Genomic DNA, 15,480 nt, shown 5'->3' with positions numbered 1-15,480 from the left:
TATCAAACCAGTTACTCATGAAACAAACAAAGACTTATAGCAAATTCTGGTTCATAAAGGGCCATGGTATTCAAGCACACTGGAAGAAATTTGACAATTTGTTTAAAAGGCTGCCAGGAAAGTAATCTACTCTGATTCTCCAATTAAGGTTACCCAAGACTTCTTCAAGAGACTGAAACTTAAGTAGTCTGAGAGTTTCAAACACAATTCCTTCAGTAGATGCCAGATTTTTTTTTAAAAGCAGAGTGCTGTATCATTTCACTGAAGTGCCCGAATACACTAAAAAAAAAGCAGATTCAATCGAGATCTGTACATTACTCTTAAACACTGGGAAAATGGATAGAGAGGTATCCCAATTTATGGCAAAAGACAAGTCATACAATTTCCAAAACTTCAAATGTTGTTCCTCAAATTATTGAAGCAAAAGAAAAACTATTTCCTTATAGTAGCTAATGAGAACATAACGTCTGCACAAGATGTGACTAAATGAGAGTCTTAATCCAAACATCCCACTCATCTCCACTAAATAATATCTTTAACACCCTTAAATAAAGCCTTTCAAATTACTTCTTACTGTACGTAAAATCTTGATAGAACTTAGCAGACCAGATAGCATCTAAGGAAGGGTACAGTCGCTGTTTCGGGCAAAGACCCTTCAGCAGGACATCAACAGTATTCTTTTCCATAGATGCTGCCTGGCCTGCTCAGTTACTCCAGCATATTGAGTACGTTACTTGGATTTTCAGCATCTGCAAATTTTCTCTTGTTTGTGGTTGGATTACATCTTACTTGAACTCATTCAGAACATGGCTGTTTACATCATCCCTGCACAAAATACATCCTCTAAATCTACTTATCCTTCAGTCTCTCCAACATTTTGTCAAATTAGTAAGCATTCTCTTCTAATATCTCAAAATAGGTTGTTCTGGTCATGGAATCTCGCCAGTCTAAAAATTTGCATATTATTACCAATCTTCCATTGGTGCCAAATGTGAATTCAACTCTCTCTTCTTTCTACTCAAATGCTCCAAGCAAAAATCTGAAGCTGCCTTATTTCAAATAGTTCTAGATTCCTCCACCTCTTCCAACCTGAATAACAGATTTATTTAACTGCTTTAATTATAACGATTAACGGATTTCACACAATTACTTAGTTTTGATTTCTTGTAATGTGTCTCAATGAGTCTATTAACTCCATTTGTTTCCAAACCATTTCACACAAAATGCAGGAAATTATATTAAAAACCCTTGTATCTTACTAGCAAAAAAGAATTCCATAGCATCCAAAATACTGCTCGAAGAAAATTATGTGGAACTTGTGCAATTGGTAGAAAGTCATTTTTAAAAAACACATAAGGAACAAATGCACCGACCAAGCCTCCCCTCTTCAATATTACAGTGATCATTTACCTAAACTATTTTTCTATCCTACTTCCATATTCCTCTCGATTTTGGCCTTGAACTTACTGAATGACCAAGCATCTTCAGTCTTCTGTAGGATTTCAAGAATTAATGAAGAAATTCCTAATATTCTTCTACGCAAGACCACGATTCTTATCTCTAATCTATTCAGCCAAGTGAAAATGTCTTACATATCAAGCCCTCCAAAAATAATGCTCCGATAAGAAGAAAAGGGAATTTTTGGCAATATAAAATGAAAATGCCAAGAATCTGGCAAGGATACTAAACTGCCCTCTCAAATAAAATAGTAGGTGTCGCAGTGGAGCCTTGGTTGGAGAGACTGGAGCTAATAAATTTATGTTTCACTGCCAGTATTTCATTAGCTTTTCAACTTGCCATTTTCCTCTTTAAAACAGAGGCTTATGGTATGATTTAAGGATATTGCAGTGTTATTTAAAATAAAAACAACCATCTCAGTCCATGCAAAAGAGGGAGTGCTTTTGTCAAAGTTTAATCAGAGTAGGAAATGCAATTATTTCTCTATTTAATACATGCTTGAGGCAGCATTGGAACAACATTACAAAACTGCCCAGCTATGTGGCTATATAAACAGCAATCAAAGAGACCGATATTTTAATAAATAGCAGAAGCATTCCAATAAAACTAAAGGATACAACTCTCAAACCTCTTTCAATTGGATCAACTATGACAAGACCTCTCGGTGCATATATCTTCTCATTCTGTTCCTGGATGTATTTAGCAATCTTTTTCAATACCTGCAAACAAAGAATGCATCAATAATAAACAAAACCACTTTCAAATAATTATGAACATACTCCAAGAACCATTTAATACCAATAACACTGATAGGATTGCACAAAACAAATCATATAGATATAATTTAGCTTCTATCTTCATCTGGGTGCAAAAGCTAAAAAGATGAAGTCTCTTCCTGATTCTTAAAGACTAGAAGAAGGACATGAGATCAGGTCATCAGCCCATCTTTTGATGTGGAAGAGCATGATATTAACGAAAGTAGAAGATCAAAGTTAATTTAAAATTTAGTTGCATACTCAGTGAAGTGAATTTGCATTTTAAGAATTTTTTTCTCTTGCCCTTCAAAAGTCTATGTAATGGGCTTTACACAGTACATCTCAATTTTCATCTGGGAGGCATCTGACAGGAAAGGGATTACTTCAGGGTGGACGGTTGATAGTGGGAGGTGTGGGAGATGAGCACTGGTTTCTTTAAGCACAAGTGCTAAGCAGCTCCTTGCCAAACTGAAACATACATTTATCTGCTCAATGTCTGAGTAACTGACAGCAACAATGAATAACAGAAAGGCAGCCAAGCTGGAGTCTAGAGTCTCTTCAGTCCTACATTCTCCAAAACTCTCGGTGAACCAAAGCTGAAATGGTAGAAGCAGAATCAGTTTCCACAATCAATAATATGTGACAGATATCCTCACTGGGAAGATTGTGTGACCAGTGCTCTTTACCTTGCTTATAAAAGAAACCCTTCAGAGTTTAATTAAGTTCTGCATACTTCGAGTCACAAGAAACCCACAAAATGATTAAATCAGTACACAGTCAGATCTGATTCAGGTGGGTCAGTTTCCGTAATTCAAATCCAAGTTTGAATAATAATCTGTGAAAGGTTGACAATTCCCACATATTTCCTGAGGTTTTTTCTTAAAAAAACTTTTCCCACTCACTTCTCAAATTTATGATGATGTCATAAAAGTTTCAATCAGATAATTTTGACTAAACACATTAATATTTTCTAAAAAATGTTAGTCAGACAAAATTCAAAGAAGCTTAGAACAAGCAAGCTGTTGTAACACTGGTAGAGTCCTGATGCCCAAAGCAGCTTTACAGCAAATGTGATCAAGCACATTTGAAAAAATGCTTCACAAGGTCGAATAAAAACAGAAACTATTGCAAAAGTGCAGCACATCAGGTCAGAACACGAGATGACTTTATTTGTATCAGGGACCAAAGTTATGGGTCACTAAATAACTCTGCATACAACAGCAGTTTGGGAGCATTTCACTTACTCTTAACTGTAGTTAGACCATTCAAGAAAAATATCAACACAACCAATGCAGAACATATTAATGCTTTGTACGTGGGCTCTGCTTATATTGATAAATACAAATAAAAATGCAAATTTGAAATACTGAGTGTGGAAAGGAGAAAAAGATGTGCAGGTGCTTGAATATGTACATTTCTGATCCATGTTCAAGCATTAGCCTGCCTATTTTCTCCTCAATGCCAATGAGCATATTATCAAATATTTTATTCCACATGCACTCATTCAAAAATCAAATAATATGCTTAATAACAAATTAACAAAAAATATAGAACCTGCAAGAAATGCATTACATCTTGGACTACATTAAGTAGACTGCTGACAAATAACTGCTCCATTCAACTAATTATAACTATGTACAGTCTTAAAATGTCAGAGGAAATAATTACTGAATTCATCCATAATTTACATCTTGACCATCAATAGATGACTTATATGCAAGCAGATTTATTAGATACATTCCCAAAAGGTAAAGCAGAACCTTTGATGAGTATTAAATTAAATTGATACTCCACTATTTCTTAAATGACTTACTGTTAGAATATTATCTGCATGGTGATACCAAATAAAATGTAACCAGATTGAAAACAGAAAACATTATAAAATCCCTTTTACCTCCCAGGCATTCTGAACATCAATAAGATTTTCAAAAACATTTACAACAGATTTTGAATAGTTGGGTGGTGAATAGGTCAGGCTCATAACTATCCTATTGTAAAACAGCAAGTACAGTATTTGACTTTAGCAGTACTATCCATTTACATAACTTGATAGCCATAGTGAAAAGTTAACTCACTTTTTCATAATGAGTCTCCATGCACAAGAAGATGGTGTACGCAGTCAAGCATGCCAAGCAGCCCTCCAGGTAGGACTGTCCTCCCACCTTCTCAGCCTCCGCATAAAGGTTGTTTAGTACTCTGATGGTTTCTTCAAACTGCTGTCTGTCAATCTGTGGAAAGTGCATTGCTCACACAGGAAAGGAATTCAGAAAAGGCACCTTTCATCCCAAACAAACTGATGATTGTTCCCCAAAAACTTAATAAACCAACATTCATATTTAAACTTACCATCTGACCACAAGTAGAAAAGGGGAAAAATACTGTGGAATTCTGATGCAAAAAGAAAATCAGAACCTACTATGTCACTGGATTATCACCCTAGAAGCCTGGGATGAAAACAAATATCTTGCTAGCACAGCAGTTTAGTTACCAGTGCTTTGGCAAACGCACCCATACAGGATTACAGCAGCTGTGACAAGGAGTTAGAAAGCCAAAGTGCTAGACAAGGACAGCAAATACACAGAACTCTTAGCTAATAGCACTTTCACATTTAGCAATCAGATTGTAGGACAGAGAGATTAGAGCGGTTCATTATGCTATGTTAAATGACTTCCTTCTGAATGCTGTGAACTTAAATAAACAAGGATTATTGTGGTATGAGAACTATTTCCACATAATTAATAGAGTATTGTTAATCTGAACAAGCCAAATTACGCAGATGATGTACTCAAGGGTTAGTGAGGAGTCTTAACAGACTATTTCCTCCAATTTTCCCATCATTCATTCTACCTGCTGCCGGCAGGTGGTGTAGTGGCATCAGCGCCAGACTTCGGAGTGAAGGCTCCCGAGTTCGAATCCAGCCGGCTCCCTTGCACGCTTTCCATCCGTGCTGGGCTGAGCGTCGAGCTGGCAACTCGGCCTCGTGAAAATAAGAAAGCCTGCTAAAAAAAACGCCGTCATGACGACATCCCGATGACTCCACTCGGAGTTAAGGGCTTTTTCCTCCTTCTTCATTCTACCTGCTGCAGGGAAACCATACCTGAAAGCTAGATAGCCCAGAACAACTCTTAAGACAGAGAACTAAAGGGGCATGATGACTGCATTGAATAGAGAGCTATACACGTTGGTGAATCTAATGTTTGCCACAGAATCTACTTTGCTTTCTTCACATCAGCAGAAAGCAAGTGCTCATGAAAAGATGGTAAGTTGACTCTTTTGGAAGATTTAAAACTTGAAGTTGACTGCTGCCTCTGCTAGGTAAGATTGTCAAGCTAGAGCATTAAAATTCAAGATTGTTTAGTGTCATTTCCAGAACAATATAATTGGTGCTCTGGATCCAATGCAGCACAAAAACAATAAGTTAAAGAACACAATAATAAATAAATACATAAGATAGCTTATATACATATGCCCATAAAGTGACACTCAGCACAGGAGTGTCAATACGTAAGATGACTGACAGGAAATAGCAAAGTAGTGGTGGTTAGGGGTGTGGGGGGGGGTGGGTTAGTGGATGGAAGTGTTGATCAGCCTTGCTGCTTAGGGAAAACAACTGTTCTTGGGTCTGGTAGTCCTTGTGTGGATGCTACGTAGCTTCCACCCTGATGGGAGTGGGACAAACAGTTCATGAGCAGAATGGGAGGGATCCTTTGTGTTGTTACTGGCCCTTTTTCAATACCAATCTGTACATATTTCCTTAATAGTAGGTAGACAGGCTTGTGCGGGTAATGCACTGGGCAGTTTTGACTACCCGTTGTAAAGTCTTCCTGTCCATCGCAGTGCAGTTTCCGTACCAGGCAGTGATCCACCATGTTAGGATGCTCTCTACTGCATATCTGTAGAATGACATAAGTATATGCAGACATGCATAGTCCAGCTCTCTTTAGACTCCTCAGAAAGTAGAGATTTTAGTGAGCTTTCCAGGTTATGGTCCCAGAATACATTCTACATAAGAGGTTGCTTGTGACGTGCACTCCCAGGAGTTTGAAACTGTTTGCTGCTTCCACTGTTGTGCCGCCAATGGAAAGAGGAATGTGAGTAGTGACAGTTCTCCAGAAGTTGATAACAATCTCCTTTCTCTTGTTGATATTGAGGAAGAGGTTGTTTGCCTGGTAGCAGGCCTCAGTCTCTTCTATCTCCTCTCTGTAGGCCATCCCGTCATTGTGAGTGATGAACCCCAGCACTGTCATGTCATCGGTGAATTTGACAATGTGATTACTCAGGATTTGGCCATACAGACATGGATGACCCTCGGGGGCACCCGTTTGGAGGATGATGGAAAGGGAGGAGCATATGTGCATCCTAACTATCTGAGTTCTGTTCAGTGGGAAGTCTAACACCTAGTGGTGCATTTAGACCAAGGAGTAGGAGTTTACTCACTAAATTCTATCAGACAATAGTGTTGAATGCCAAACTGAAGTCCAGAATCAGTATTCTAACACAAGTGGCCTTGTTTTCCAGATGTGTCAGAGCCAGGTGCATAACAGATGCTATGATATCTCTCGAAGAGTGGTTCTATCAGCCAGCATAATCAAAACAGTGTAATTAAAAATATACTGTTGGAAGCTGTTACAATTTGTGTCAAAAGCAAGAGAGTCTGAAGTTAAAAAAGCACTCACACACGTAAGATTTCAATACAATGCCTGTACATTGTAGTATGCATCTGACCGCCTATCTCTCTAACAATAACTTTAAGCATGAACACTGAAGGGAATGAGTGAAGGTAAATTAACAATGTAAGTAAGAGGAGAGAGATGAAAAACGAAGAACTACCAACTGAGGCATAGCTACAAAATGACTATTAGCTCCCGGGTACGAGCATTAGTCATACTCATCGGAGGAATCTGCCTTTCAATTTCAGGGGCCATTTCAGGGAATATCGTCACCATTTAGTCAGAGTGTACCCCTCAATCCCAGCTAGCAGAGGAAGTTGCTGGCTGCCAGGTGACTGGCACAGAATGGATTAATGGAGAAAACAGCAGCGTACCATTAAGAATCATGGCAGTCCCATCACATTGGGTATACTGGGGGCTCAAGATGTGGGACAAACCTGGCCAAGTTGGCCAGATTGTTTTGCAGATCCAAGCGCTGCAGCTAGACTCAACCACAGTGGGTTGTGAGAAGAGGCTCTCTATGCAGAAGCTTAGCCTCATTACAAGGTATATGTGGAGGGGTTTTTAAGCTGGTACATAGACTTCCTAACCACCTGCCATTATTGAGTTCTGGACAAGTCGATGAACAGCATAAATTTGGAATGTGTTAAGCTGCAGCTTAGGTCTGAGCATTTGCAGGAGCTGCTCCCCAAATTTTGGTTACAGTTCAGCCCCAAGCTCCTTAGCTTGGATCACCTGGGGCATCAGCTGTGGACCTCCATGTCATGGCCTGCCCAAGGTAGCCATTCAAAGACATTGATTTGGGGCATCAAGGGAGTCATTTAAGCTGATGGAAAGCAAACTGTGGAAATAAGTTGATTAGCAAGGGACCACAACAGTCAGTGCTTGGGGGAAACAGAGGATGGAAAATTAGGTGGGAATGCAATGAGGAGGGTCTAGAGACTTCAAGGACACAAGCAAGCTTATTGAGAGGACAATAACATGATAGAAATGAGGTGCATTAGGTGTAGGAAATAAAAAACATTCTTGTTTTAAATGGCAAAAGACTTTGTTTTAAATTGGATAATGTTGATTTTGAAAAGGAACCAAGCTTCCCTACAGATCACTGAATGCCAACATGCAGGCGAAGCCAATGATTAGAACAGCAAATGGAATGTGGCTTTTATTATGGGAAAATTTGCAATCATGTTAAGTCTTGATATATTTTGTGGAGAATTGGTCTCTTTACCACAAGGTCAGGAAGCATTGATAAAAAGAGAAACTGAATTAGCATTTCAGTTCAACAACTCTTCACAAGACTGTGAAGAACAGGTAACCAGTTATCATCAAGATGCAAGAAAGCAGAGGAAAGGTTTGCTAGGACTAAGGGAATCACCCTATGCATCGCACTCCTAACCTCACAGCTTGAAACAGATTTGTTTCCTTTCCTCCCTGGTTTCAATGACGCATCTTCAACTTTAGATATTAATTCTGTTCATTTATTTACTTACGGATACAGCATAGTAAGAGGCCCTTCCAGTCCAACGAGCCTCTGTAACTCAATTAAACTCATGAGACCAATTAACTAATAATCCATACGTGTATGGAATATGGAGGTAATGGGGAGAATGTTCGTGCTCCTTGCACACAGCGGCAAAATTAAAACCAGGTCACTGGCACTGAAATAGCATTACACTAACCACTACACCGGTGTGCTGTGCCTAATATTTGAGTCCGTCTTTCCACAGATGCTGCCTGACCTGCTGGGTTCTCCTCGTATTCTTTATTCATTTCAGAAATTCCAGCATCTTCAGTGTTTTTTTTTTACTTTCTGAAAATCACAGATGTGCTGCAGAAAGGCTGAATCAGTTTTGAGGGAGACCGACCACCATCTCAAGGGCCAAATTACCTTCTCCTGCTCTTATACCATTTTGATTAAATATATGAACATAACACAGTGAGTAAATATTTAGGCACCAAGTTAATTACATTAAAAGTGATCATATTTAGGCAAAATATTGCTCTCATGGGTTACATCTGCAGTAAATTAGTAGAAACAAGTACACAAATTAAGAAGAATCCTTGAGATAATTCAGGTATTAGGGAAAATATCGATACAAAATATCAACAGACTGATGAGTGGGATTTGATATGACCAAAGGCTGCTATATTTTGCTCAGAATTCCTCACAGCCTCTTGTAGCTCCATCTTACCCTGGATTCCAGTTCACAAGGGAATTTAGTTTGAAACTGGCACACTGTCCCACTGGAGTAATCCCTTTGAATGAAGACTTTGGACGCCAATGCGGTGTTCTGCCTCAGATCCTGCAAGCAGTGAGTCTACAAAACAGTAAACATGAAACTTGGAGTTAACAAAAACTAAAATGCCCAAACAATAGGACATTTAACAATCATACCACAATTGGCTACAAAGGGGAAAATTGCATTGAAAAGCCAGCATCTCGACTGGCTCAGCAAATACAAAGTAACAGATAAATTATATAGCGTTTAGTGGGTTAGCAGAACATATTTACATGCTTCAAGACTTGTGAGAAGAATAACACAAGTTTCATAGGGAAAGTTTATCAGCTAATAAACTGAGACAAGAATAGGGTAGAGGTATGCTACGGTGATGAAAATAGGCAAAGGTAGAGAGAGCCCTTTCTCTAAAACTCAGTTTGGTCACATATGGCTACACAATGTTCAGATTTTGAGATGTGCCAAAAAGAGAGATAAAATTGCTAGGAAACCTACAATGCGAAACCTAACATCTTGAATAGCAGTGATGCTTCACTCCCAGATGAGCTCAACACCTCCTATGCACGCTTTCTAAGGGCAAACAGAACTACAGCAATGACGATCCTTGCAGCATCCTGCGATCCATCATTGGCACTAGCCTCCCCAGCACCCAGGACATCTACAAGGAACAATGCTGCATAAAGGTTGCATCCATCATTAAGGACCCTCATCACCCAGGACAAGCCATCTTCTCATTGTCACCATCAGGGAGGGAGTACAAGAACTTGAAGGCACCCACTCAAGGTTCATTTGTTATCAAGTATTTATTTTTTAAGTATGTATGCAGTATACAACTCTGAGATGATTCTTCTCCAAATAGCCATGAACCAAAGAAAACCATGGAAGTCAGTTCAAAGAGAACACACAAAAAAAACAGCAACATGATCATCAACACCCCCATAACCGCCATCCCTCTGCACATTGGCCCCCAAAACCCCACATTGCACAAAAAAAATCTTAACAAAAACACTACAAGAACATAGTTCCCCAACCCGCCCACACAAAATGCAACATCGAATCCCCCTCCCCCACACAAAAATGAAAAACTCAAGATCAAACCCCAAACTTACTGTAATTTAGTTTTTATGCACCGCAATGTACTGCTGCCGCAAAAGAAATTCACAACATATGCCAGTGATATTAAACCCGATTCTGAATCTTCAGAATATTGACAATTCTATTTCTTTTCAAAATGAATGAAAGTCACACACCTTAATCATTTAGACAATGGTATCAAGGTATTTATGGAAAATGGAAAAAGAGCTTTTGCCTAAACTTCACCAAGTTCCGCTTTTGGATGAAGAAAAGGTGACCCAGGATAAGTACTTGAGTAACATCAAAAGAGAAGTAATAGCAGGTAACTCCCCAACAGTGACAGCGTTACACTTGAAAAGTGTAGGCCAATGCAGCAAAATGGTGCTGGGAGAGGAGTTAGAGGAAGAAATGATCAACAATGTCAAAAAAAAGCTACATAAGAAATAACAACTTTGGAATGTGTTATGGGAATGTTATCAGTCACTCTGATAACAATCACACTAGCTCTGGTATGGCAGAAACATATTTGAAGTGACATCTGGGGAAAAATTTGGAGCTGCAGCAAAGTCAAGGAATTCAGAGATTTGGCACAGCACAGGTTTTCATGTTCGAGGAAAGGCATGAAAGTAAATTTGAAAGAGAAGAGACAATACTTGAAAAAAACTTTCAGGATCAGAAGGGAAGCTGGTCTTCAGCAGCTTACTGGATATTGGATCGGGTGGAGCTTAAAATGGACCTGCGAGGAGATGGAAGAAACAATAAAAATATGGTCAGGAAGGTTTGATTTGCTAGGCTTAGGGAAGTGCAAAAAGCTGCTGACTAAATGGTCTCAATGAAGTCAACGAGATCCATGCTTGTGTACTGCAGAGAGAAAACAGGAGCCAATACACTGTAGTAACATTGGCACGAGAACATCCTTGTCAATTCATAAAACTGTATTCAGAACCTGCAGCTGATGAAAATTCGAGTGCTACTATTCAAATGCATTTTATGCATTTCATACCCTGCAGACTTTTTAGTTTGTTCAACAAAATTAAAATCCACATGAATTCAATGCTACATCCAAGTCATGAGGCACTAGAAATACATATCATTGCTTTTCTAAATGATAAATATTTGCAGGTATCTCAAGGTTATTATAGCTGGGGGTGGTAGTGGGATAAGCTCATACTACCTATTAAATGCTCCCAATGGTGTGCATCTCCAATAGCCTCTGACAGCCATGTCTAGCTCCTGGCTTTCACCTGTGGCTTAGTTACTAAGCCTTGTATGACTATGACTATTCTACTTTATTGATCCCGGGGGAAATTGGTTTTCATTACAGTTGCACTATAAATAATTAAACAGTAATAAAACCATAAATAGTTAAATAGTAATATGTAAATTATGCCAGGAAATAAGTCCAGGACCAGCCTATTGGCTCAGGGTGTCTGACGATCCAAGGGAGGAGTTGTAAAGTTTGATGGCCACAGGCAGGAATGACTTCCTGTGACGCTCTGTGTTGCATCTCGGTGGAATGAGTCTCTGGCTGAATGTACTCCTGTGCCCAACCAGTACATTATGTAGTGGATGGGAGACATTGTCCAAGATGGCATGCAACTTGGACAGCATCCTCTTTTCAGACACCACCATCAAAGAGTCCAGTTCCATCCCCACCACATCACTGGCCTTACGAATGAGTTTGTTAATTCTGTTGGTGTCTGCTACCCTCAGCCTGCTGCCCCAGCACACAACAGCAAACATGATCGCACTGGCCACCACAGACTCGTAGGACATTTCTACTGACAGGAGAAGGGGCAAAGGCAGGTTACTGGCACCCTAAAACCAGTTGCTTCAGACAAGTGGGGCTCATCAGCCATGGCTGGCAGCTCATCGAGAAGGAAAACTCTGATCTCAACCCTCTACTGCCTTGAGTCTATACTCACTCATGGGGAAAGGCTTCAGGAATAAAGCCCAAGAAAAAATCTGGAGCTAGATTCCCTCAGGCAGTCCTTCTGTGTGTTCAACGCTGAGTGGAAACTCCCGTGACAGCACAGCTGTCAAACTGTATCGATTTCTGCAGTTCCTCTGGATTCATCAGCTGAGTGGAGAGGGGTAACCAGCTGCATGGGCGACAGCCTGCTCTCCATATCGCACTCCCCTAGCTTGCATACGACAGCTAGGACGCAACATCCATGGTTGACCCTGACCAATGGAAGGCCTCAAAATATTTTCAATCAAGATAAATTGTTAAATACAATCACATACAAACTGCTGGAGGAACAGACGACATCTATGGAAAAGAGTATAGTCGACGTTGAGCCGAAACCCTTCATCAGGAGTGACAAAAATGAGTCAGAGTTGGAAGGTGGGGGGGGTGGGGGAGGGGAGGAGGAGAAGGATCACAAGGTAATTCGGTGAAACCAGGAAGGGGAGGGGTGCAGTAAAGAGCTGGGAAGTTGATTGGTGAAAGAAATACAGGGCTCAAAAACAAGGAATCTAATCGGAGAGGACAGGAGGCCATGGAAGAAAGAAAAGGGGGAGGAGCACCAGAGGGAGGTGATGGGCTAGTAATCAGATAAAGTGAGAGGGAAAAGGGAATGGGGAATGATGAAGGTTGCGGGGGGGGGGGGAGGGCGGGAATTACTGGAAGTTAGAAAAATCAATGTTCCTGCCACTGGGTAGGAGGCTATCCAGACGGAATATAAAGCATTGCTCCTGCAACCTGAGTGTGGCCTCATCATGACAGTAGAGGAGGCCGTGGATTGACATGTCGGAATGGGAATGGGAATGGGAAGTGAAATTAAAACAGATAGCCACTCGGAGATCCCGCTTTTTCTGGCAGACAGAACATAGGTGCTCGGCGAAGCAGTCTTCAAATCTACGTCGGGTCTCACCGATTTAGAGGAGGCTGCACCGAGAGCACCAGTGTGTAGCATAAACACTTTTTATATAGTATAAATAATATAAACACTTTTGAATCTAAAACCTCAAGTTCAATGTTATAAATTATCTAAGGATACAAAGGCAACTCAATGATGTACATGATTAGTCATGACAAAGCAAACTTTTGAAAATTTTGGACCTGTAGATCTGTCTTATTTGCCTTTGCTGGACCACTTTACTATACAAGTAAAGGCTACCGGTAGGACGGTGTCTATGCTACAACTAGTTTTAACACCCAAATCCCCCCCAAATTTTGCCTTGCACATTCTGACCCAATTACTAGTACAATGAGGTTTCTACATTCTAATTAGCTGACATGAAGTTTAAGGACACTAAAGTTCACTGGTCATGAAGCCGTTGGTAAAATCTCTTCCAAATGACTGCTTCTGTTTAAAGTACAAGCCAATTCAGGTAAAGAACACGAAGAGGAAGAACAAAGCATTTATCCATAGCCAAGTCTTTGAAAATTGTTAGTGTTTCATGAAAATCAGATCAGAAAGTGAAGCTGGAAAGTATAATTTTCTTTAAAACAATGTACCACTGTAATAAATATACCTGCAGAATCAGGATCAAGTTTAATTTCACTGGCTTACGTCATGAACTGTGTTGTTTTGCAGCAACAGTACATTCCAATACATATTTTTATAAATTATAGTTGATAGCTTATAGGACCATAATTGCCACAGCACATAGTCGTTAGCACAATGCAATTAAAGCATGGGGTGTCAAGAGTACAGAGTTCAATTCTACTGAAGTCTGTCAGGAGTTTGTACATTCTCCCTGTGACCAAATGGGTTTCCTCTGAGTGCTCCGGTTTCCTCACACAGTCCAAAAACATACCTGTTAACAGCATAGTTGTTCTATAATTGATCATTGTATACTGTCTTGCAATAAAGCTAGGGTGCTGGCCACACGTCTTGTTGGGCTGGTAGGGCCTGTTCCGCGCAGTTTCTCTCAATAAAGTAAATAACGAGAAGCGCTGGCAAAGTGGAGTAATTATAAAGCTGCTGCCTCAACTCCAGCAATCCAGTTTGGTCTTGACCTCCAGTGCTGTCTGTGTGGAGTTTGCAAACTCTCCCTATTGGTTTCCTTCAGGTTATGGAATATCCCCTTGTATTCCAAAAGTTTCGTCATTGTAAACTGCATTTACTGCAAGTAAACGGTAGAAATCTGGAGGAGTAGTTCATAAAAACGTGGCGAGTACGGATTAGGGCAGGACTAGTACAGAAACAAATGCTTGATGGTAGGTGCTGGCTTGGTGTGTCGAAGAGCCTCCTTCTATTCTGTCTCTATGGCTCAGAAGAATTGAGCAACAGCACAATATAATGCATTCGTTTACAAGCTGAATTGTTTTGCAATGACAAACTTATGACATGGTCTCAGAGGACTTGTTGGTTATTCTCCTCAAATGGAAAACCATTTTCAAAGCTCTGTGTGGTATAGAACACACGAGAAATCACAAACTATTGACAAGTCTGTGAATAAAGGAAACAATCTATATATGACCAAATTTTTTCATGGTGTGTATGTGACAGGTGAGATAAGAATCAAATTCCTGAAATAAGTAAATAAAACTTTCTGCTTCTACACATCCACATTCTTCAAAAAGTGTTAGTGTGATGTCAGCGATGTGCATAACATTGAAAGGAATGCAGATCCAGTGCCGTCTTATTTATTTCTTCTTTCATTACAACCATCTCCATAAAGACAAAAATTATGTGGTGGCATTCTGATTTGTATTCAAGGCGGACTTATCTATTGACACTTGGGACCAAATCTCAACTCTCAACACAAGCTTCCTCCCATCAGGCTAAATTGAAACTGCCAACATTTCCAGCCTGCCTAATTCTGGTTTTAACAGAGATAGATTGAGAGAAGATGACAGATCCATTCATAGGAAGTAGCTTCAGATCACTGTTCCCTCTAAGCTATGCGAGTGCATAGCTGCACGATAACTGAAATGCTCCCGCGCACATAACCTTTGTTGCCATGCAGCTGGAATTTTCTTTTGTATAAATGTTTTATTAAAGTACTGCACAGTTTTCAGGTTGTGTAAACTTTTCCTGCTCAGAGCAACGGTCAGTTTGCGCAGCTGTAAAGGGAGTGCTGTTTGATATTCATGTATAATCAAATTGGTTGCTTCTATTTTAATGGTTATTGTATTTTAACTCAGGTCAGACAAGTCTCCAAGGGCTCAATGCTGACAGGTATAAAATTACAGAAACAATTCTGAAAAATCATTTCTGATGTTGTGCACACATTTTAATAGGCTTCCCAATTTTGTTACTGAAACAATAGGTCAGATCAATTTCTTTCGCAGCCCTGCACAGACCAAAGCCATGCTGAGGAGCAACTGCACGT

The 15,480-nt window shown here is 39.9% G+C and overlaps 1 protein-coding gene across 2 annotated transcripts in view; it reads right to left on the bottom strand.

Moving 5' to 3' along the window:
- Window positions 1-15,480, bottom strand: part of LOC140201792 (golgin subfamily A member 7-like) — a 64,590-nt gene that overhangs the window by 38,666 nt on the left and 10,444 nt on the right. Inside the window, exons 2-4 of one of the 2 annotated variants that reach the window (XM_072266481.1) lie at window positions 9,076-9,201; window positions 4,289-4,441; window positions 2,087-2,177 (exon numbers count right to left, since the gene is read on the bottom strand). In XM_072266481.1, coding sequence (XP_072122582.1) covers window positions 2,087-2,177; window positions 4,289-4,441; window positions 9,076-9,201 — 370 coding nt within the window. Of the gene's footprint in view, window positions 1-2,075; window positions 2,178-4,288; window positions 4,442-9,075; window positions 9,202-15,480 lie in introns of both variants that reach the window. The other variant, XM_072266482.1, reaches the window with a different exon arrangement.

This window comes from Mobula birostris, chromosome 8, assembly GCF_030028105.1.
Source record: "Mobula birostris isolate sMobBir1 chromosome 8, sMobBir1.hap1, whole genome shotgun sequence".
In the NCBI taxonomy this organism is placed as follows: domain Eukaryota; kingdom Metazoa; phylum Chordata; class Chondrichthyes; order Myliobatiformes; family Myliobatidae; genus Mobula; species Mobula birostris.
The sequence above is the reverse complement of the archived record's forward strand: the minus strand, read 5'-3'. Positions and strand labels throughout refer to the sequence as shown.